The 25738-nt window shown below is 33.3% G+C and overlaps 1 protein-coding gene across 2 annotated transcripts in view; it reads right to left on the minus strand.

Moving 5' to 3' along the window:
- LOC135126136 (RNA-binding protein fusilli) overlaps positions 1-25738 on the minus strand; it is a 99132-nt gene extending 73394 nt beyond the window's left edge. The window contains exon 1 of one of the 2 annotated variants that reach the window (XM_064051967.1): positions 25117-25726. In XM_064051967.1, coding sequence (XP_063908037.1) covers positions 25117-25266 — 150 coding nt within the window. In that variant the 5' untranslated portion in view covers positions 25267-25726. Of the gene's footprint in view, positions 1-25116 lie in introns of both variants that reach the window. The other variant, XM_064051966.1, reaches the window with a different exon arrangement.

Here is a 25738-nt window from a genome sequence, read left to right on the forward strand (position 1 = left end):
GTGTTTTAAGTTTCTAAGAAAAATAGTCACAATTGGGACGGGGTGGGTGGGCGGGGTTTATATTTTGCCTTTTTTTCTTAACTTTACCATTTCAAACATGTTTTAAGTTCCTTGTTCTAAAAACGCGACAACGTATATTAAGAACAAAGGCAAAGTATAAGCCCCGCCCACCCACCCTATCTCAATTGTAACGATACTAAAAAACATGTTTTTAATTTCATGCAAAGAAATAAGTATTTTGCAGTTAAGCTGCGCCCCACTTGGTTCACGACGAATAAAAAAAATGATCACAATTGAGACAGGGTGGGTGGGCGGGCTTAGATTTTGTCTTTTTGTTTTAGTATGTGTAGACATCTTTTCATACCATGAAACTTAAAATATGTTTAAAATTGAAATTTGTTTATAACAAACATCACAAAATGCTCACTGCGTGTTTGTAAACACTTTTTAAGATAGGAGAAACAAAAATAAAAGCAAAAAAGCAATGGTGCCAAAAATTTCGAATTTCTTCAGTTGCTGGATCGTACCATTAGTATTTTAAAACCAAATATGAAATGTATTGCTTGAAAAATTAAACACACCGTTGGAACTATTGAACTGAGACGTCGTTGAGCATTATAGCGTAGATTATCTAATTCATAGAACCTTTGTTCCTTTCAGCTAAGTAGTGGGAGAGAAGGTGAGGATTGTAAATTATCATTACCATAATCTTAAGCCGTTTATTTATGGGTGTCGGTAAATAAAAGTCAATGTTCACTATTTGGCGGACTCTACTTTACCATCAAAGAGCAGATTTGTTTATAAACTGTCTAAAATTTCTGAAGAAACAAAGCAAAGAAACATTTATTTATATTTTTGTACTTCGAATTTAATAAATTAAAGAAAAATAAAAAAACTAAATCATATACTGGGTGTACAAAAATAGTTACCTGCAAAATGCCATAGCAGATAGATTTAACCCTTATGAAGTCTAGCGCACACACACTAGATATTAAATCAGCCATATTTTTAGTAATTTTTTCCTTTTTTTGGTACACCTTGTATATATATAATAGAACCGAGTTCTCGAAAACTAAAGCGAAATTAATTAACGAATTCGACAAGTTTTCAACCGGTTCCAGACTTTCTAATTTATTCAGCATGTATTTAAAAAACTGAAAATGTTTACTAAATGAGTAATTTTTTCAGTACTTGACACACGAATTAGAAAAAGTTAATGACAAAAATATAATCAACAAGGAAATAGTTTGACAAGAACCTAAGATACTTGAAACTCATTAGAATGTTGATAGAGGACTTGATAAACATGAAACCAGAAAAGTCAAAAATATCGACTCCTATTTTATTACGTTACAAAAATTTTTTAAAGATGTAATTTTATATTTATGTAGACTAATTTTTCAGAAAGTAACATTCTAGTGTTAATTTGAACGCCAAACACAGCTTGCTTTATTTGTTCGGTTCCACTGATTATGATTGTGATTGGGAAGCAATAATTGTTTGAATTTTTTCCTCGCACGCTTCTGATTACACTGCTGACTGATAATGTTTGTCAAAAAGTAACTAAACCGTGTTGAATTTGGCACACTATACATCATCTACAAGGTGAAACAATGCTGGAATTTCGTTAAAAACCCGATTTTTATAGCCACGTTTCACAAGTCCCATTCTAACCACATTTGTGGTCACTCCGAAGTTTTTCTCACCCATTTGAAACCGTGACGTCACATTTCCGCCATTAGCATTCTCCGCAGCATTTTCCTCCGACTTTCCAATCGAGATAATTATTGAAATTTCATGATAATCTATACCGGAAAGTGCCCACGGCCCACCGGAACTCTCACGGCAGCACCAACCCCGAAAAATATACAAATTTATGCCAGTGCGACTCGTCGACACGAATTTCATTTACAATGTGTTCATAAATTATGCATTGTGAATCCGAGCCGGATTCAGCCGCGGATTTTGAGTTTGTTGTGAACCTCCCTGCGCGCGCACGCACATAAATCCTATTCTAGAAGCAAATCCGCGACGAAATGAAAGTCGAGGGAACGGCGGTCGTGGCAGCAAAAATTCAATAGCATTCCCAACAACAATCTCACCTTCTTGAAGCGAGCAGCGAACAGGTATCTGTTTGAGTAACTGTTCACGTGCTGAACCCAGTTTGCGAGTGCTAGGACATTCGATGTCATTTAACCCGACGCCCATGGACTTCTTCACCGCAAAACGAGTACGACTCGGCTGTTACGCAATTGGAGGTTTTTTATGAATGCGGTGGGTTTGCGCACTGGAGGAATTTCGGCGCTGGGAAGCGCAACAGCGGAGGCCGAAGCCGTGAATGACGAGTGCGGATTTTTATATTTTTGTGCGTGGTGGGGCCACGCATTGCGTCGTATGGAAATGGAGATGTTTAGATGTTATGAAATGGCGGTTTGTGGCGTCATTGGCGTCCTAAGACGGTAAAGTGGATTTTTGCATTAAAGAAAAAGAAGAATTTTTTGATTCCGTTCAATTCCGGAATTTTAATTTTTTCTACCATTTCCAATGTTCAGAAAATTTGAAGTTTTATTTTTTCCAAATTTTTATTATTACGGTTTTTTCTGCTTCTCTCTAGCTCTGCCTTTTCTCTGTGTATCTCTCTTCCACCGATATATATCTTTGCTTTATCATTTTCTTATCTCTATGTCAATCATCTGCTATTCTCCTACCCTCTTATTCTTCAATCTATGTTTTTTTCAACTTTATCTTCTGTCAGTCCCCCGTCAATCTATTTTCTTTTTTCTCTTCGTCTTTTCTTATTCTTTGTTTTCCCCTGTGAGTTGCGCTTCTTTCTTCTCTCTGTCTTACCTCTCTGTCCCATTTCTTTTTCTTTTGACTATCTTTTGTGTCTTTCTGGAGCTTTCCATTCTTCAGTTTCTCTGTTCTCTTTCTCTGTCCGTCGTGTCCTCCGTTTCTTATTTCACTTTTGTATCCCTTCCGTATAATTCTTGTCCGCACATCTTTCTTTTGTCAATATCTACTCTATTTATCTTTCCACTCTGTGTTTCTCTTCTATCTGCTTCCTCCCTGAGTGCCTCTCATTTGTCTATCTCTTCTCTGTCCGTATATCGTCGATTCCGTCTTCCCTTTCTGAGCTTTCTCCCGTCTTTCCTTTATTTCTCTGCTGTCTCTTCTCTCTGCGCCTCTCATTGGCTTTTCTCTTCTATCTGTCTTACCTCTCTGTCTCTCCATCTCCTATTTTCTTTCTTTTACTATCTCTTTTCTGTTTATGGGGATTTTATGTCTGTATTTCTCTTCTTCTTTCCTTCTCTTTTCGTTTTTTTAATTTGTGTTTCTGTTCTCTGTGACGCCTTCCTGTAAGTATGTTTCTCTTTCGTCTATCTCTTCTCTATCACTCTGTCGTGAATCATGTTTTCCCTTTCTCTGCCTGTCATCTACCTTTCTCTTCCCCTTTTGTTCTTTCTGTCTCTTTTCTCCATGTCTCCCTCCTGTCAGTTCTCTGTGAATCTATTTTCTTTTTTCTCTTTGTGTTTTCTTGCTCTCTTTTTTTTCTCCGGTGTTTTTTTTTCTCTTTTTCTTGTTTCTCTTCTTTTTGTTTCTCTGTCTCCTTCCTGTGAGTCTCTCATTTGTGTATCTCTTCTTTGTCACTATATCGTCTATTCTATCTTCCCTTTCTGTGCCTCTCATCTGGTTTTTTCTTCCCCTTTTCCTCTACTCATCTCTTTTTTTATGCTCTCTTCTGTCAGTCCCTTGTCAATCTATCTTTTTCTCTCTCTATATGGGTTTTTCTTCTATCTATCTTACCTTTCTATCTCTTCATCTCCTATTTATCTTCCTTATTACTATCTCTTCTCTGTTTATGGGGATTTTATGTCTGTATTTCTCTTCTTATTTCTCTGTTCTCTGTCTCTACCCGACTTGTCTTCCTTCTATCGTTTCCTCTTTCACTTCCGTGTCTCTTCTGTTTATTTCTCGTCGCCATATCTTTCTTCTATCAGTTCCTCCTCTTTTCGTCTTTCCACTTTGTGTTTCTCTTCTCTCTGTCTCTCTTCTTTCTATCTCTTCTCTCAGTCCCTCATGATTTCTGTCTTCCTTTCTGTGCCTATCATCTGCCTTTCTCTTCCCCTTTTATTCCATCTGTTTTTTTGTCTGCCATCTGTCAGTCCCTCGTTAGTCTATTTTCTTTTTTCTCTGTGTGTTTTTCTGCTCTTTGTCTTTTCTCTTGCGTTTCTTTTCTCTCTTTCTTGTTCTCTGTCTCTCTCTCCCTCTCCCATTTCTCTTTCTTGAGTCTATCTCTTCTCTGTTTGTGGGGCTTTTCCGCCCGTATTTCTCTTCTTGTTTCTCTGTTCTCTGTTTCTACCCCACGTGTCTTCCGTCTATCATTTTCTCTCTCACTTTTGTGTCCTTTCTGTTTATTTCCCGTCTCCATATTTTTCTTCTTTCTTTTGTCGATCTCTTCTTTTTTAGTCTGTTGTGATTTCTGTCTTCATTTCTGAGTCTCTTTCCCATCTTTCCCTGTCTAACTTTATTCTCTCTCTTTCTAGTAGTCCAGACAAGACTGATTTTGGCAAATGATATATCTTTTCAGAAAATAGAGGGCGGGTGGGCGGGGCTTGTATTTGCTAAGATAAGACTGATTTTGGCAGATGACATACCCTCTAAGAAAACAAAGGGCGCGTGGTTGGGGCTAATACTTGCTAACATAAGACTGATTTTGGCAAATCATATCCCTACTCTCTAAGAAAATAGAGGGTGGGTGGGCGGGGCTTGTATTTACTAAGATGAGACTGATTTTGGAAAATGATATACCTTTTGAAGAAATAGAGGGCGGGTGGCTGGAGCTAGTACTTCCTAAGATACGACTGATTTTGACAAATGATATACCCTTTTAGAAAATAGCGGTGGGCAGGGCTTGTACTTACTAAGACAAGACTGATTTTGTCAAATGACATACCTTCTAAAAAATAGAGGCCGGGTGGGCGGGGCTAGTATTTACTAAGATGAGACTGATTTTGGCAAATCATATACCTGCTAAGAAAATAGGGGGCGGGTGGGCGGGGCTAGTATTTCCTAAGATAAGACTGATTTTGGCAAATCATATACCTGCTAAGAAAATAGAGAGCGGGTGGGCGGGGCTAGTATTTCCTAAGATACGACTGATTTTAGCAAATTATATATCCTTTAAGAAAATAGATGGCGGGTTAAGATAAGACTGATTTTGGTAAATAATAAATCATTTAAGGAAATACAGGGCGGCTAGGCGGGGCTTGTGTTTGTCACCTGCCTTTCTTTTCTTATTTTCCTCTATTTATCTCGTTTATGCGTATTCCTCTTCTGTGACTCCTTCGTCAATCTATCTTCTTCTTTCTCTATGTGTTTTTCTGTTCTTTGCTTTTTTTCTGTGCGTTTCTTTTCTCTGCCTTGCCCCTCTGTCTCTCTCTTACATTTATCTTTCCTTTGTCTATCTCTTGTCTGTTTGCGTGTTTTTTCTGTCGGTATTTTCTCTTCTGTCTTTCTGTTCTCTGTCTCAATTGATCGATTCCTCTTTCACTTTTGTATTCCTCCTGTGTATTTCTCGTCCCCATATAATTTCTTCGGTCAGTTTATCCTCTTTTCGTCTTTTTTTTCTGTCTTTATCTTCTCTGTGTCTCCTCCCTGTATGTCTCTCTTTTGTCTATATCTCCTCTGTTAGTGTGTCGTCATTTCTGTCTGAATTTTTGTGTCTCTTCCACGTCTCTCTCCTGTCTAACTTTATTCTGTCAACTGTATTTCCTGTCTGTCTCCTCCCTGTATGTCTGTCTTTTGTCTATCTCTTCTTTGTTAGTCTATCGTAATTTCTGTCTTCATTTCTGTCTGTTTCACGTCTTTCCCCTGTCTAACTATACTCTCTCTCTTTCTAGTACTTGTAAGACAAGTCTGATTTTGGCAGATGATATACTTTTCCACAAAATAGAGGGCGGGTGGGCGGGGCTACTACTTGCTAAGATAAGACTGATTTTGGCAAATGATATACCCTTTAAGAAAATAGCAGGTGGGCGGGGCTTGTACTTGCCAAGATAAGACTGATTTTGGCAAATGATATACCTTCTAAGAAAATAGGGGGCGGGTGGGTGGGCCTTGTATTTGCTAAGATGAGACTGATTTTGGCAGATGATATACCTTTTGAAAAAATAGAGGGCGGGTGGGTGGGGCTAGTATTTCCTAAGATACGACTGATTTTGGCAAATGATATTTCCTCTAAGAAAATAGGGGGCGGGTGGACGGGGCTAGTACTAACAACATGAAACACTTTTACACTTTTGAACTTTACTTTCTGAAAACCTAACACGAACTAATTGATACAAGGAGCTCGAAAAAAAAATTGTAGGAGGATTTGTATCTTTTCTGGGTGCCCCTCACCTGCCTTTCTTTTCCTGTTTTCCTCTATTTATCTCTTTTATACGTATTGCTCTTGTGTGAGTCCTTCCTTCGTCAATCTATCTTCTTTTTTCTCTATGTGTTTTTCTACTCTTTGCTTTTCCTCTGTGCGTTTCTCTTCTCTGTCTTGCCCCTCTGTCTCTCTCTCTTACATTTATCTTTTCTTTGTCTATCTTTTGTCTGTTTTCGTGTCTTTTCTGTCGGTATTTTCTCCTCTATCTTTCTGTTTTCTGTCTCAATTGATCGATTCCTCTTTCACTCTTGTATTCCTCCTGTGTTTCACTCTGTCTTTATCTTCTCTGTGTCTCCCCCCTGTATGTCTCTCTTTTGTCTATTTCTTCTTTGTTAATGTGTCGTCATTTCTGTCTGAATTTTTGTGTCTCTTTCACGTCTTTCCCCTGTCTAACTTTACTCTGTCAAGTGTATTTCCTCTCTGTATGTCTGTATTTTGTCTATCTCTTCTTTGTAAGTCTATCGTAATTTCTGTCTTCATTTGTGTCTGTTTCCCGTCTTTCCCTTATCTAACTTTACTCTCTCTTTATCTTTCTAGTACTTGTAAGACAAGTCTGATTTTGGCAGATGATATATCTTTCCAGAAAATAGAGGGCGGGTGGGCGGGGCTATTACTTGCTAAGATAAGACTGATTTTGGCAAATGATATACCCCCTAAGAAAATAGAAGGTGGGCGGGGCTTGTACTTGCCAAGATAAGACTGATTTTGGCAAATGATATACCCTCTAAGAAAATAGAGGGCGGGTGGGCGGGTCTAGTGCTTGGTAAGATAAGACTGATTTTGGTAAATGATATAGCCACTAAAAAAATAGAGGAGGGTGGGCGGGGCTAGTACTTACAACTTAAAACGCTTTTACACTTTTGAACTTTACGAAAACCCAACACGAACTAATTGATACAGGACGAGAACTCGAAAAAAAAGTTGTAGGAGGGCTTGTATGTTCTCTGTGTACCCCTTATCTGCCTTTCTCTTCTTATGTTTCTCTATTTATCTCATTTATGTGTATTTTCTTGTGTGAGTGCTTCGTCAATCTATCTTCTTCTTTCTCTATGTGTTTTTCTACTCTCTGCCTTTCCTCTGTGCGTTTCTCTTCTCTGTTTTGTCCCTCTGTATTTATCTTTCCTTTGTCTGTTTGCGAGTCTTTTCTGTCAGTATCTACCCAGTGTGTCTTTCCAATCTGTGACTCTCTTCCGTCTATTCTTACTCTGCTGTACCTTTTTCTATGTGTCTCGTATACCTTATTAATCCTCTTTTCCTCTATCTCCTTTCTACAATTCTCTTTTCTGTTACCCCTGGTCATTTTTTTTTCTTTTTTCTCTATGTTTCCTGCATCTATTTATTCTTTTTGTGTGTATTTCATTTATGTCTCCTACCTATGTATATCTTCTATCTATCCCTCCCTTGTTTACTTTTTTGTTTATCTTTGCTCAGTCTCTCTCCCCCAATCTTTCTCTTTTCTTCTCGCTATTAATTCCCATTTGTTGTCATTTTCAACAATGTGACACTTTACTAATTTTCAACACTTTTAACCACTGGTTAAAATCGCATTTTTATGTTTATTAGTAAGATAAAATTTTTCAGATGTCCGGGCAGTATTACGGTTTCAAATTGTTCGCAAGTTTTACGTTTTTTAATACATTTTAATTTTACAATCATTTGAATTTCCCGCTTTAAAGCTGAATTTATTCCGCCATTACGTGGCCATTAAAAACCCTCACCCAACTGGATGCACCATAATTATGTAGTGACAATTAAACACTTAACAATAATTTACCTCCATAAACAAACACTCAAAAATTGTTTTATTATGTCTAGACGGGCCACACTTTCCACCACTTCCAGCAAAAAACTGTCAAGGTTTGTCATATTTATGCAAATTTATGCTGTACTCTAAATGTTTTAATTATCCGAAATTACACCTCCCGCCTAAGAATCCGGCAAAAAATGCACATTCGCGTTAAATATTCAAAATTGCAAAACCGAGAGCACGTGTCGTGTAAGAAAATCCACCAAAGACGACAACAAATTGCTCAAGGATGGTCTAAAAATACAACCTGTCGTCTTTCTGCAATTCGTTATCATTAACCGATTAATTGTCGTTCATTAAAGGACACTAATGAACCACCGAGTGACTTTGAAGACCGGAAGCTTAAAATCGATTAAAACCAACTTAACTATAATTTTTCGAACAAAGAAAAGTACAAATTTGAACGAAAATTCGTTATCTTATCGGTCGTCGTCGCCCACCATCGCGACCAAGCGGCACATTGTGCCGCCTCTCCCCGCTCGCTTGTTATTCAACTCCGCCAACATTTACATATTTTCATCACCGTCAAACTCGTCCTCCTTGCAACACTTCTCAAAAATGACCACTCGAACGAGCCTCCATAAAAATCCCGACATGTATGGGGTCAACAAACGCCGATTCGAAAAACAATGAGGTTTTGCAACGCCCGGAAAAACGACTTTCACATTTTCATTAATTCGATCGGTGATAACTTTGCAGTAGCCTTGGGGAAGAAAATGTTTCCGAAGCCCCGTGGGTGTTCGGTTACGTAAGGGTCAAATTCCGCCGTCCATCAGGAGGTTTATGGTTTTAGAAAGCGGGTACGGAAGGGCCCTCGAGTGCGCTCTCGTGCAGTGGCGCAAATCGCACGCAATGAATTAATTAGCGACATTTAGATTTAGGTACAAGCGTGAGAAATTCTAATTGTTGAAAATTGCCTCCACACTAGTTCGCGTACCGGCTTTCACTAGAAAGCGGCTCGTTAGTCGAATTTCGAAAAATGTCGACAATTCGCCGGACTTGTAAATACGAAATTGATTAAAAAAACAGCGTTATGGCTTGAGGGCAGTCACGGTTTGGGCCCGCAATCAGTGTGATTATAGTGCCTTTAAGTCGTTTTGGTACATACACGCACATTTTGAGAGGTACGGCCTTCAGCAAGCGATAATTATGTCGGTTTTAAATGCAATGTGGTGTTGTTTGGGGTCTGCAAATCGGTCACTGTCAGCCGGAGTTTGATAAATTGTTGGGTGTAAGTGGGAGTGGCGATGATTCAAGTTGTGGAATTAATTTTGACGTGTGTGTGCGAAATTCTTGCTAGAAATTTTGAATTATTATCGCAAAAGCGGATTCCGAGTGAGTCAGCGTGTGCGAATTCTTGGGTTTTTTGAGTGGTTTGTTTTTATCTGGTATCAGCGACAGTGATTCGGAGCGGAAAGCGAATCAACAGGTTTCGGTGGCCGATATCTAATCGAATTTTAGTTAAAAATAATTTTTTTAATGTGTTGTTACATCCTTGATACGAAAATGGTGGCGGACAAATTTAGAGTTTTATCGCTCGAGCACGTCCAGATTGTCTTAAGGCAGTGTGCGTGTTCGTCAACGATAAGTTTAAAGGTGATTAATTGGACAGTTGATAAATGCTCAACAAGACCCAAACACTACAAATTAACGAGCATGTAAATCTAGGTGAAATTTAAAATTATTTCAGGGGGACTTTTCAAATTTACATACTCATAAAGTTTTGATTACTAATTTTTAAATAACAAATTTTCGCAAAAATGTAAACAAGGGAACTAAAATATATGTTAATAAATGTTTCAAATGGGTCTAGGTTCGTTTTTAAAAGGCAAATTTATATTATATGCTTGCGAGCCGGTATAATTATTGAAACATAAAAAAAATTCAAGTGCAATAAATCAACATTTTACAAAATATTATGACCCAGATTTTAAAAATAACCCTATTGCGATTTTTTGTGAACAGCAGAATATCTAACTATTTCGAAAATACATCAGTTTCTGTAGATATTTTGAGCTTTTAAATTATTGAAAAATTTCTATTTCGAAGAAAAAGAAAATCGATAGTTCGATAACACCAAGAAAATATACCTTGATTTATTTTCCGATTGTCAAAATGACGAAGAAAATAAATGCTTCTTTTTTTGTATAAAAAAAGGATGTCTAGAAGTCAAAATTTATGATGAAATGAAAATATCGTAAAATGCTTACTAAAAACTTTTAAAATTCGCAATTTCACTGTTTACCTTATTAGAGTAAGTTCCGTCTGTCTGTCTGTCGTCTGTCTGTTATCTCTGTCGTTATTTTAATAAACTGTCTAATGACAGATAATGTCCGCAACTACCGGACGGATTGTTGTCAAATTTTATATGCATGTTGGGAATATGGTGTATAGTTGGTAAAACGCTATTCATAATTTATCTGATTATCCCCACCAACGGTTTGATGACGTCACTTTAAAAAATTGCATGGTAAATGATACATGTTTAAATTTTATTAAAAACAACGCTTTTGAAAAATTATTAAATGTAAAAATCGAAAAATTGCAATTCGAAAAATCGTAAAGTTGCATAAATGGAAAAATTGAAAATACGAAAAGTTAAAATATCAAAAATTATAGAAAAAACTGAAGAATCGAGAAACTGAAAAATGAAAAATTATTAAACGGGAACTGAAAAATTGTAAACTGAATCGAAAAATTACAACCCAAAAAATTAAAAAAACGAAAAAGCAAATATACAGATACAAAAATTGCAAATCGAAAACTTGTAAACCGAAAATTTGAAGAAACGAACAACTGAAAAATGGAAACCCGGAAAATCGCAAAGTGAAAAACTGAACTTTTTAATACAGAATCTGAAAAATCGAAAAATGTAAAAACCGAAAAATTGTAGAAATAAAAGATGAAGAAACCAGAAATTACAAACAGAAAACCTGTAAACCGAAAAATTGAAGAAACAAAAAATGGAGAAACCCAAAATTGAAGAACCGAAAAATTCGAGAAACGCAAAAATGGAAGAAGTAAAAATTGCAAATGAAACTGGAAACTCAAAAAACTGCAAATCGAAAAATTAAAGAAACAAAAGGAAAAACAAAAATTGAAGAAATTAGAAAATAAAGAAACTAAAAATTGCAAATGAAAAATGGAAACTCGAAAAATTAAGAAAAAATCAAAACTGGAAAATTGAAAGTTATAAATAGACCGAAAAATTTAAAAATCTAAAAATTGCAAATCAAAAAATTACAAACCGAAAAATTGAAGAAACAAAAAAAACTAAAGAAACAAATGAATAAACAAAAATTGAAGACAAAAATGGATATTCGAAAAATTGAAAATCGAAATGTTGAATAAACGAAAATCTGAAGAAGGGAAAAATCAAAAAATTGTTAAATTGAGAAACTATATATCCAAAAATTGAAAATACGAAAAATTAAATATCAAAAATTATAGAAAGAAATATTGAAAAATCGAAAAACTGAAAATTTGAAAAATTATTAAACGGGAAACTGAGGAATTGAAAAATAGTAAATACAAAAATTGCAAATCGAAAAATTGCAAACCGAAAATTTTAAGAAAAATGGAAACGTGAAAAATCGTAAATCGAAAAATTGAAAGAATGGAAAACTGAAGGAGCGAAAAGTTCAAAAATCGAAAGATTATACATTGATAGAGCAATTAAAAAAGTGAAAAACTGAAAACATATTATTAATAAAGAATTTGAAAAATCGAAAAATGTAAAAACTGAAAAATTCAAGAAACAAAAAATGAAAGAAACCAAAAATTGCAAATCGAAAAACTTCAAACCGAAAAATTGAAGCAACAAAAATTGAAGAAATGGGAAAATGAAGAAACGAAAATTTTGAAAAATGAAAAATCGAAACTCAAAAAACTGCAAATCGAAAAATTGAAGAAACAAAAAAATGAAGAAACAAAAAATGAGGAACCAAAAAATTCCAAATCGAAAAATTGCAAACCGAAAAATTGAAGAAACAAAAAATGAAGAAACAAAATTTGCAGAAATGGGGAAACGAAAAATTCGAGAAAAATTTAAAAACCTAAAAATTGCAAAGCAAAAAATTGCAAACCGAAAAATTGAAGAAACGAAAATTTGTAGAAACAAAAAGTTCCAAATCGAAAAATTGAAGAAACGAAGAACTGAAAAAACGAAAAATGGAAAAATCGAAAAATTGTAAAACAGAAAATTAAAATATCAGAAAACTGAAAAGTCGAATAATTATAAAAAGAAAAATCGAGGAAACAAAAAACTGAACAGACAAAAATTAAGAAACAGGAAAATGAAGAAACGATAAATCTAAAAATTATCATTAATCCAGAAACACACATCAAAAACATAAAAATTGCAAATCGAAAAACTGGAAACCCAGAAGTTGAAGAAACTAAAAATGAAGTAACAAAAATTGAAGAAACGGAAAAATGAAGAAAAAAAATTAAAGAAACGAAAAATTCGAGAAACGGAAAATTGAAGAAACTGAAAATTGCAAATGAAAAATGGAGAGTCGAAAAATTGCAAATCGACAAATTGAAGAAACAAGAAATGAAGTAATAGAAATTGAAGAAACGGAAAAATGAAGAAACAAAAAATTGCAAATGGAAAATGGAAACTCGAAAAAATACAAAATCGATAAATTGAAGAAGCAAAAAATGAAGATACAAAAAATGAAGAAACAAAAATTAAGAAACAAAAATGAGGAAACCAAAAAGACGAAACAAAAAATTAAGAAACCAAAGTGAAGAAACAATAAATGAAGAAACAAAAATTAAAGAAACGGAAATTGAAAAATCGAAAAATGAGTAGATTGAGAAAGTATCGGAACATTGAAAATACTGAAAATTAAATATAAAAAATTATAAAAAGGTATTGAAGAATCGAAAAACTGAAGATTTTAAAAATCATTAAGCAGGAAACTGAGAAATTGAAAAATAGTAAATACAAAAACTGCTAATCGAAAAATTGCAAACCGAAAATTGGAGGAAATGAACAACTGAAAAATCGAAAAATGGACACTCGAAAAATCGCAAACCGAATCGAAAAATTATAGATAGGGCAATTGAAGAAGTGAAAAAAATTGAAGAAACAATAAATGAAGAAACCAAAAATTACAAAACGAAAAACTACAAATCGAAAATTTGGAAGAACAAAAAAATGAAGAAACAAAAATTTAAGAATTCAAAAATTGTAAATCGAAAAACTGCAAACTGAAAAATTGAAGAGACATAAAATGAAGAAACAAAAATTGAAGAAACGAAAAATTCGAGAAACGAAAAATTGAAAAAACTAAAAATTGCAAATGAAAAATGGAAACTCGAAAAACTGCAAGTCGAAAAATTAAAAAAAAAACAATGTGAAAAATCGAAAAATTGCAAACAAAACAATTGAAGAAATAAAAAATGAAGAAACAAAATTTGCAGAAATGGAAAAATTTTGAAACAAAAGTTGAGAAATCGGAAAAATGAAGAAACAAAAATTGAAAAATCAAAAAACTGAAGAAACGAAAAATTCGAGAAACGAGAAATTAAAGAAACTAAAAATGAAGAAACAAAATTTGCAAAAACGGAAAGATGAGGAAACAAAAATTAAGAAACCGGAAAAATGAAGAAACAAAAAATTGAAGAAACGAAAATTTGAAGAAACAAAAAATTCCAAATCGAAAAATTGAAGAAACACTGGGGGAATGAAGAACTGAAAAAACGAAAAATTGAAAATTCGAAAAACTGCGAATCGAAAAATTGAAGAGTCAAAATGAAGAAACAAAAATTGAAGAAACGAAAAATTCGAGAAACGAAAAATTGAACAAAAACTAAAAATTGCAATTAAAAATGGAAACTCGAAAAACCGCAGGTCGAAAAATTAAAAAAAAGACAAAGTGAAAAATCGAAAAATTGCAAACAAAACAATTGAAAAAATAAAAAATGAAGAAACAAAATTTGCAGAAATGGAAAAATTGGGAAACAAAAGTTGAGAAATCGGAAAAATGAAGAAACAAAAATTGAAAAATCAAAAACTGAAGAAACGAAAAATTCGAGAAACGAGAAATTGAGGAAACTAAAAATGAAGAAACAAAATTTGCAAAAATGGAAAAATGAGGAAACAAAAATTAAGAAATCGGAAAAATGAAGAAACAAAAATTGTAAAACTGAGAAAATTAAATATCAGTAAACTGAAAAGTCGAAAAATTATAAAAAAAATCGGGGAAACGAAAAACCGAACAAATGAAAAATTATTAAATGGGAAACTCAAACATTGAAAAATTGTAGCCAGAAAAATTGAAGAAACGAAAAATCGAAAAATTATTATTAATCCAGAAACAAACATCAAAAACATAAAAACTACAAATCAAAAAATTGAAGAAACGAAAAATTACGACAAAAAATGAAGAAATGAGAAACTGAAAAGTTGAACAATTATTAAGTGAAAAACTAAGACAATGAAAAATTGTAAACCGAAAATTTGAAGAAACGAACAACTGAAAAATTGGAAACTTATTAATAAAGAATCTCAAAAGTTGAAAAATGTCAACACTGAAGGAAGAAACGAAAAATTGAAGAAACTAAAAATTGAAAAATGGAAACTCCAAAAAACTGCAAATAAAATATCAGAAAATTGAAAAATCGAAAAATGGGGCCTAAGGTACAAAGTTTGAAAACATAAGTAACCTGTTTCCGTTCGTCTGTCGCTGGACTGTCTGCCTGTTTGTCTCTTTATGGTCTGTTGGTGATTTTATTAGGCCGATTGTCTCCTCCTGTATTTGTGGTTAATGAATCCGCCTTGAGTTGTTACCCTAGGTTAATTTGTTAAATTTGCACTTTTTTATGTAATATAGTATTAAACATATAGAAAAAAAATGGGAATAGCGCACTCTAACCGAATACATTAAAAAATAAACCCTCGTTACACTCAGCTAATTTTTATTATCACGACTCAAATTAGAGAAACGCCCTAATGACAATAAACGAGCTCTAGTTACTTTCCACTCTTTACGAAAATTACAACCACTGAAACGTCCTTCATTGCTACCAATAATTTGCTCATTATTTACCTCGATAATTTAACATTACATTTACGACCAGTTTTCAGTTGTTAAAAGTGAAATATTTCCTGCAGCCACTTGACTACGTAATGGTAGGGAAGTGAAAACGACCATAAGCAATAAAACACTCGAACGACGCAACCACAATTATCAAATTTACGATTCTCACGAAAAGAGAACCAAAAATCACAGGTATTCTACAATTTAAAACCCAATAAAAGTGGACAGTTTTTGTTACTTTTATTACATTCGGGCCCACTGTCATAAACCGCCCTTATTATTAAAGCGGCCATCTTCCGGAGCGCATTCTCACCCATAATGAAAAAAATAATCACCGCTCTGGTGAGTTTCGAGATTCGTAGATAAAATTTCGTCAAGCGAAACCCGCCGTAATCTCCACTCAACGTAAAATTAATTCAAACGCATTTTTGATAAAAACTCGAAAGAATGATAATGTCTTCCAGTAAGCGAAGGTAATTAAGAAGGTAATATGTGACAATGAGATAGGGCACGGCCTCCCAAGTGGAAAAATTGTTAATAATGCCATTAAGATAAACCATCAGTAGTACAACGTTCATTAGCGGCCTTCAAATTCGCCTCGGTTTGTGTTATTTCTAGCTATCAACGCAATAAATGCCGCACTTTCTGCTAGGAAATTGTTCGAAAACGCCAAATTTTGCGTCGATTACACCTGTTGTCTAAATGGGACGCGAAAACAGCGTAAATTTCAACATCGCACGTCAGTTTGTTTTAGAATTATTATTGCAGATAATACGCGCTACAAAAACGTATTCCAAAAGTGGCAACTCGACTATTACTAAATCGTGTAATTCAACCAATAACATATTTTTTGTGCCAGTGAAATCTCTTTGTTAGTAAACAGTTAAACAGTCTTGTTGATGTTTTCAAGAATGTTCGCTATTTTCACCACTAATTGACATGGTATTAAAAGACAAATTAACCTTTTTTCGATGCTCATGATGGGTTTTCCGTACTTCTTGTTTGCGGTTATATAACACCGTGTGTAACCAAAAAGTGACGTATTAAAACCAAATTAACCTTTACAAATACACTAAACACAGAGTTTAGTTTTTACGAAATTGGGCAAACTTACAAAATCAAATAAAACTTTCCAACTGAAGCAATTACTTATCTCATTATTGCAATTAATTTAAAAATCGCCTATTCAATTAAGCAACGCTCAAGGTTCTCAAAAACGCAATTGTTTTGTTTTCAATAGGCGGTCCATAGATTGTTCGCAGTTATTCAAACACGATTTGTTCTGGACACAGGTGGAAACTCGAATCGCAAAAAAGTATATTACACCTGATTACAAAATTTTCTCTAATTTTATTAGTTATTTTCTAAATCAAAGTGAGCTTATAAACATTAAAGTCCAACTGTGTAAATTTAGATTAAATCCAATTAATTGTTATCAGTTGTGATAGCAAAATACGTTTATCAATTTTTCTACATAAAAATTACTTAAGTACCAAAAAAATACTACGAGATATTTTGTTATTTTTTCAATTATTCTAAAACAAAAACTAGACCGATTTTCACGTAACTCACACAAGAATATTTTTCATTTTCGGGTCGGAAAATAAAGGAAAGTGAAATGCACAGTTCGATAACGTTACGTAAGACGGATTTTCACCGGTTTCCCGGATTCGTGTTGTGTTTTGTTTTGTTATGTGTTGGTCCGGATGTGGGAAGATTCTCACAGATTGTTTTATTCTTTTCAAAACAAAATATTTTTAAAGTTGCAGTCATGGAACGCGAAATTAGAAACACTGGAAACAAGCAGATGCGAAAATTCGATAAAAATGACTAGGATTCGCCAGAAAACGACAAATAAAAATTCAAAAATGTGTGTTAGATAAGTTTTATCTTATCTGTACTAGTGGAAATACGAATTAAATTTTTTAAATCTCGAAAGTATACACATAATGGCTATATAATCATGTGCTTCCGGAAAATATGTATAATATTCATATCGTTTATACACAAGCAGATAAGAAAACTCGATTAAGAATGACTGAGACTTCTCCAGAAAACGAGAAATAATATACTAAAAATTCAAAAATATTACCTAACTTTTCTCTTATCTTTAGTTTTAGTGCTTCCAGAAAATATGTGTATATTCATATCCTTATTATCTACTAGAATTTATTTTCTTTTGTAAAGTAAACTTACTTTTTTTTTATTTTGCCAGAGCAATTTTGACATAGGTACACTGAATTTTCAGGAAACACTGGAGGAAAAATCAGAATTTATTAAGTTTTTAAATTACTCAAATTTTTCATTTATTATCATGATCACCATTTTAATTTAGATTATCAGAAACCGTAAACACATGTATTAGAAAGTTACATTAAATTTTAAAGTGTCTTTAAACGTCAGCAAAATGATTCTAAATTCCTAAAATATAAAAAAATAGCTCTCAACATAATATTAGTTTAAATTTTATTAGTTTCACAAAAAATTTAACTTTTTTTAATAGAATGTCAACTGTAAAAGTCCAAAATCTATTCCGTCTTATATTAGATTTTTTTTTAAAGTCGTATAAAATTAATATAAAATCTAATAAGGTCAGTGGTTTTGCGGTCATTTACCACTTTAAACGTGTTTTTAGTTTTTTGTTGTGAAAAAAAAAACTACGTGTATTGAGAAATAAAGGCAAAATATAAGCCCCACCCACCCGCCCTATCTCAATTGTGATTATTTTTTAATTCGTTGTAACCCGGTGGGCGGAGCTTGATTGCAAATTCCTGGTTTTTCTAGAAGAAATCATCGATTCTGAATTCCTAAAATATAAAAAATAGCCCTCAACACACATTACTTTAAATTTTATTAGCTTCAGAAAATATTTGGCTTTTTTTATAGAATGTCGACCGTAAAAATCTAAAACCTGTTGCGTATTATGTTATTTTTTTTTTATAAAAGTCATATAATATTGATATACAATGTAATAGGGACAGTGGTTTTGCGGTCGTTTCCCATCACTTTGAAGAAATTTACAGTTTTTTTGTCGTGAAAACAAAACTACGTATATTAACAAAAAAAGGGGCAAAATACAACCCCGCCCACCCGCCCTATCTCAATTGTGATGATTTTTGGTTTTATTTTTTCCTTAATATACCTAGGTACATAGTATTTTTTGACAACACGATACTCAAAAACATGTTTTTAATTCCTCTTAAAGAGTAAGGATTTTGCAGCTAAGCTCCGCCCCCTTGGCTAACGATGGATAAAAAACTCATCAGAATTGAGACAGGGCGGGTGGGCGGGGCTTATATTTTGCCTTTTTTTCTTAACCTACATATAGCCATCTTTTCATAACAAGAAACTTAGAACATGGTCAAAATGGTACATTTTTGCAAGAAAAAGATGTGTGTTGATTTTTTTTATTCGTCGTGAGCTGGTGGGAGGAGCTTAATTGCAAATTCCTCGTTTTTGTGAAGAAATCATCGATTCTGATTTCCTAAAATATACCTAAAAATAGCTCTCAACACACATTAGTTTAAATTTTATTAACTTCAGAAAATATTTGACTTTTTTTATAGAATTTCGACCGTAAAAATACAAAACCTATTCCATATTAAATATATTAGTTTTCTTTTATATATATAAAAGTCATATAATATTAATAATATAAAATATAATAGAGCCAGAAGTTTTCAGTTTCTTGTCATGAAAAGAAAACTACGTAAATTAAGAAAAAAAGGCAAAGTATAAGCCCCGCCCACCCGCCCTGTCTCAATTCCGATGATTTTTTTTATTCGTCGTGAGCCAGTGGGAGGAGCTTAATTGCAAAATCCTCATTTTTCTAGAAGAAATCATCGAGTCTAAATTCCTAAAATATAAAAAAATAGCTCTCAACACATATTAGTTTAAATTTTATTAGTTTCAGAAAATATTTGACTTTTTTTATAGAATGTCGGCCGTAAAAGTTCAAAACCTACTCCATATTAAATATATTAGTTTTTTTTATATATATAAAAGTCATATAATATTAATAATATAAAATATAATAGGGCCAGAAGTTTTTAGTTTCTTGTCATGAAAAAAAAAACTACGTATATTAAGAAAAAAAGGCAAAGTATAAGCCCCGCCCACCCGCCCTGTCTCAATTCCGATGATTTTTTTTATTCGTCGTGGGCCAGTGGGAGGAGCTTAATTGCAAAATCCTCATTTATCTAGAAGAAATCATCGAGTCTAAATTATTAAAATATAAAAAAATAGCTCCCAACACATATTAGTTTAAATTTTATTAGTTTCAGAAAATATTTGACTTTTTTATAGAATGTCGACCGTAAAAGTTCAAAAACTATTCCATATTAAATATATTAGTTTTTTTTATATATACCTAAAAGTCATATTATATTAATAATTTAAAATATAATAGGGCCAGAAGTTTTTAGTTTCTTGTCATGAAAAAAAAACTACGTATATTAAGAAAAAAAGGCAAAGTATAAGCCCCGCCCACCCACCCTGTCTCAATTCCGATGATTTTTTTTATTCGTCGTGAGCTAGTGGGAGGAGTTTAATTGCAAAATCCTCATTTTTCTAGAAGAAATCATCGAGTCTAAATTCCTAAAATATAAAAAAATAGCTCTCAACACATAGTAATTTTAATTTTATTAGTTTCAGAAAATATTTTACTTTTTTTATAGAATGCCGACCGTAAAAGTCCAAAACCTATTCCATGTTAAGTAGGTATATTCGATTTTTTTAGGAAAGTCATATGGTACATATTAACATAAAAATAAATGTAATAAGAACAGTGGTTTTGCGGTTGTTTACCACTTTAAACAAGTTTTCAGAAAAGAAAAAGAACTAGGTATGTATATTAAGAAAAAAAAGCAAAATATAAGCCACGCCTACGCGCTCTGTTTCAATTGTGATCATTATTTTTATTCGTCGTCAGCCTGTGGGCGGAGCTTAATTGCAAAACCCTCGTTTTTCTAGAAAAAATCATCGATTCTGAATTATTATTACCTTCAGAAAATATTTGACTTTTTTTTATAGAATGTCGACCGTAAAAATCCAAAACTTTTTCCGTATTACATTAGATTTTTTTATAAAAGTCGTATAATATTAATATGAAAAGTAGAAAGTTTCCAGTTTCTTGTCGTGAAGAGAAAACTACGCATATTAAGAAAAAAAGGCAAAATATAAGCCCCGCCCACCCACCCTATCTCACTTGTGATGATTTTTGGCTTTATTTTTTTCTTAATATACCTACATAGTATTCTTTGAACAACACGATACTCAAAAACATGTTTTTAATTTCATTGAGAGAGTAAGGATTTTGCAGCTAAGCTCCGCCCCCTTGGCTAACGACGAATAAAAAAATCATCAGAACTGAGACTGGGCGGGTGGGCGGGGCTTATATTTTGACTTTTTTCTTAACGTACTAATAGCCATCTTTTCATAACAAGAAACTTAGATGGTCAAAATGGTACGTTTTTGCAAGGAAAAGATGTCTGATGATTTTTTTTATTCGTCAAGAGCTGGTGGGCGGACCTTAAATGCAAAATCCTCCTTGTCTAGAACAAATCATCCATTCTGAATTCCTAAAATATAAAAAATTGCTCTCAACTCATATTAGTTTAAATTTTATTAGTTTAAGAAAGTATTTAACTTTTTTATAGAATGTCGATCGTAAAAGTCCAAAATCTATTCCATATTAAATATATTAGTGTTTTTTTTTTTTTATAAAAGTCATATAATATTAATATAAAATGTAATAGGGCCAGAAGTTTTCAGTTTCTTGTCATGAAAAGAAAACTAGGTGTATTAAGAAAAAAAAGCAAAACATAAGCCCCACCCACCCGCCCTATCTCAATTCTGATGATTTTTTTTTATTCGTCGTGAGCCAGTGGGAGGAGCTTAATTGCAAAATCCTCGTTTTTATAGAAGAAATCATCGGTTCCGAATTATTATTACCTTCAGAAAATATTTGACTTGTTTTTATAGAATGTCGACCGTAAAATCCAAAACTTTTTCCGTATTATATTAGATTTTTTTATAAAAGTCGTATAATATTAATATAAAAAGTAGAAAGTTTCCAGTTTCTTGTGGTGAAAAGAAAACTACGCATATTAAGAAAAAAAAGGCATAATATAAGCCCCACCCACCCGCCCTATCTCAATTGTGATGATTTGTGGCTTTATTTTTTTCTTAATATATCCACATAGTATTTTTTGAATACCACGATACTCAAAAACATGTTTTTAATTTCTCTTAGAGAGTAAGGATTTTGCAGCCAAGCTCCGCCCTCTTGGCTCACGACGAATAAAAAAAATCATCCGAATTGAGATAGGGCGGGTGGGCGGGGCTTATATTTTATCTTTTTTTCTTAATGTACGTATAGCCATCTTTTCATAACAAGAAACTTAGAACATGGTTAAAATGGTACATTTTTGCGAGAAAAAGAGGTGTGATAATGTTTTTTATTCGTCGTGGGCCGGTGGGCGGAGCTTAATTGCAAATTCCTCGTTTTTCTAGAAGAAATCAGCGATTCTGAATCCTTTCAATATAAAAAAGTAGCCCTCAACACATATTAGATTAAATTTTATTAGTTTCAGAAAATATTTTACTTTTTTTATAGAATTTCGACTGTAAAAATCCAAAACCTGCTGCGTATTATGTTAGATTTTTTTTATAAAAGTCATATAATATTAATATAAAATGTAATGGGGACAGTGGTTTTGCGGTCGTTTACCATCACTTTGAAAAAGTTTACAGTTTCTTGTCGTAAAAAGAAAACTACGTGTATTAATAAAAAGGGGCAAAATATAAGCCCCGCCCGCCCGCCCTGTCTCAATTGTAATGATTTTTTTTATTCGTCGTGAGCCAGTGGGAGGAGCTTAACTGCAAAATCCTCGTTTTTCTACAAGAAATCATCGGTTCTGAATTCCTAAAATAGCTCTCAAGACATATTCCTTAGTTTAAATTTTATTAGCTTCAGAATATTTGACATTTTTTATAGAATGTAGACTGTAAAAGTCCAAAACCTATTCCATATTAAGTATATGTATTAGATTTTTTTTAGTCATATAATATTAATACAAAATGTAATAGGGACAGTGGTTTTGCGGTCATTTACCGCTTTTTTAAACGTCTTTTCACTGTCGTGCAAATAAAACTACAAAAAAGGCAAAATATAAGCTCCGCCCACCCGCCCTATCTCAATTGTGATTTTTTATTCGTCTTGAGCCGGTGGGAGGAGTTTAATTGCAAAATCCTCGTTTTTCAAGAAAAAATCATCAGTTCTGAATTCCTAAAATATAAAAAATAGCTCTCAACACATATTACTTTAAATTTTATTAGCTCCAGAAAATATTTGATTTTTTTATGGAATGTCGACTGAAAAAGTATCATATTAGATTTTTTTATAAAAGTTAGATATGTAATATTAATATAAAATGTAATAGGGACGTTTACCACTTTTTTAAACAAGTTTTCAGTTTCTTGTCGTGAAAAGAAAACTACCTAACTATGTAAACAAAACAAAAACATGATATAAGCCCCGCCCACCCGCCCTATCTCAATTGTGATGATTTTTTTTATTCGTCGTGAGCCAGTGGGAGGAGCTTAACTGCAAAATCCTCGTTTTTCTAGAAGAAATGATCGATTCTAAATTCCTAATACATATATAAAAAATAGCTCTCAACACATATTAGTTTAAATTTTATTAATTTCAGAAAGTATTTGACTTTTTTTATAGAATGTCGACCGTAAAAGTCCAAAACCTATTCCATATTAAATGTATTAATTTTTTTATGAAAGTCATATAATATTAATAATATAAAATATAATAGGGCGAAATATATAAAATATAATTGTCATGAAAAGAAAACTACGTATATTAAGAGAAAAGGGCCAAGTATAAGCCCCGCCCACCCGCCCTATCTCAATTCTGATGATTTTTTTTATTCGTCGTGAGCCAGTGGGGGGAGCTTGACTGCAAAATTCTCGTTTTTATAAAAGAAATCATCCATTCTAAATTTCTAAAATATAAAAAATAGCTCTCAACACATATTAGTTTATATTTTATTAGCTGCAGAATATGTGTTTGACTTTTTTTTATAGAATATTGACCGTAAAAGTCCAAAACCTATTCCATATTAAGTATATTAGTTTTTTTTATAAAAGTCACATAATATTAATATAAAATGTAATAAGGACAGTGGTTTTGCGCTCATTTGCCACTTTTTTAAACATGTTTTCAGTTTTCTGTCGTGCAAAAAAAAACCACGTATATTAACAAAAAAAGATAAAATATAAGCCCCGCCCACCCGCCCTATCTCAATTGTGATGATCTTTTTTATTCGCCGTGAGCCAGTAGGAGGAACTTAACTGCAAAATCCTCGTTTCTCTAGAAGAAATCGTCGATTCTAAATTCCTAAAATATAAAAAAATAGCTCTCAATACATATTAGTTTAAATTTTATTAGTTTCAGAAATTATTTGACTTTTTTTATAGAATGTCGACCGTAAAAGTCCAAAACCTATTCCATATTAAATATATTGTTTTTTTTTATATAAAAGTCATATAATATTAATAATATAAAATATAATAGGGCCAGATATATAAAATATAGTTGTCATGAAAAGAAAACTACGTATATTAAGAAAAAAGGACCAAGTATAAGCCCCGCCCACCCGCCCTATCACAATTCTGATGACTTTTTTTATTCATCGTGAGCCAGTGGGAGGAGCTTAATTGCAAAATTCTCGTTTTTATAGAAGAAATCATCGGTTCTGAATTCCTAAAATATAAAAAATAGCTCTCATCACATTCTATTGGTTTAAATTTTATTAGATTCAGAGACTATTTGAAAAAGTCCAAAACTTTTTCCGTATTATATTAGATTTTTGTATAATATTAATATAAGATGTAATAAGGACAAAGTTTTCAGTTTCTTGTCGTGAACAGAAAACTACGTATACCCAATTGTGATGATTTTTTAATTCGTTGTGAGCCGGTGGGCGGAGCTTAATTGCAAAACCCTCGTTTCTCTACAAACGATAAAAAGGAAGGCCAAAACTAACCCTTTCGGAATTCTCTAAAAGAGTGGATTTATCAAAAGTGGGTTTTTCCCCTTAAAACCACATTTATGCACTGAATTTTTAAAAGTAGTTTGAGGACAATCTTGTTTGAAAGTGTAGTCAACTTATTGCGTAAATAATAATAAAATAAAAACTATAAAACAAAAAAACTGGACTATCAAAACATATTATTAAATGAATTATAATTATAGCATGGCTTATACCAGCAGCTAAATATCTCATAAACACCAGTTAAAACCACCAACAGAGTGAAATGAAGGTATAAACTAGGACGAATTTTTATTTGTCCTGTAGGTATATGCTATATTTCAAAATTTAATGCGCACTACGAATTTATTAAAAAGTTAATACTCGATAATGAAGTAGCATGGGTTGAAGGATAAATTGTTGACATTCTAAAATATAGACGAAAATTTAAATTTATCTTTATAGCATCTTACAAAAACTTAATATCCACACAAATTTGAAAATCTGGCTAAAAAACCGAGTCGCTAGAAGTAATCCTTGACTTTCCAAAAATTAAATGAACATTATACAATTTTCTGGAATTTTGAAAATCAAATGGAGGTGTGCTAAATTCTTGAAAAAAGACTATTTTTCACCTACGTAAAACTTATTTTAGCAGTGTACCGGAATCGTGCTTTGTTTTAGTGACCGGCTAAGCGAATCTCGGACCGTAGCGTTTTCAGGTTGCAATCCTGCACACAGAATGTGACAGCAAGCGTCTATATTTTGCAAAAACGGCATTACCTTGTTCTGCAGCACGTCGACGATGACATAGATGAGTAGGACGACCTCCTGCTCGTCGGAGCCCATGAGGGAGCCCTGCAGGCCCGCGGTGGCCACGTACAGGACGCAAACATGGTGGGGCCCGATCATGTTAAGGCCTTTAATGCTCATTTGTTCCTACTTCTCAAGCGCCATCAACACACATCATGCTGGCTGTGCCTATAAACAGCGGCCCGACATGTTGCCACGTGACACCTGTTGGATTTCGGGCAGCTCTGGCGTGTCTCGTCGGAATCGGGCACCGCAGCTCTTATCTCTTATCTCGGCCGATGCTATCACAGACGGAGAAATGTGCGACATTCGCCCTAACCTAAACTCGCGAAAATCACAACCGGGCTCGTTTTTGGGTACTTCGGGCACTGCACTGCACACGACACACTAGATCCCGATTTCGGGCAGGTACGCACCACCTTGTTCGAACCAACTCACAGCCTTCTACGCATTTGACGGGTTTAACAGTCGCCGAATAAGTTTTCGAGCGATTTTGTCGTCCAGGTAACTCGTAGCCTCAATTTTCTTTGCGGCGCGGACGTATGAAGGGGCCGCGTAGACTGGTTCTACCTGAGCCGAGCACCAATCGCGG

The sequence above is a fragment of the Zophobas morio genome, unplaced genomic scaffold (assembly GCF_036711695.1).
Source record: "Zophobas morio isolate AGI-343-1 ecotype UQ-CSIRO unplaced genomic scaffold, CSIRO_AGI_Zmor_V1 ptg000010l, whole genome shotgun sequence".
Classification (NCBI taxonomy): Eukaryota; Metazoa; Arthropoda; class Insecta; order Coleoptera; family Tenebrionidae; genus Zophobas; species Zophobas morio.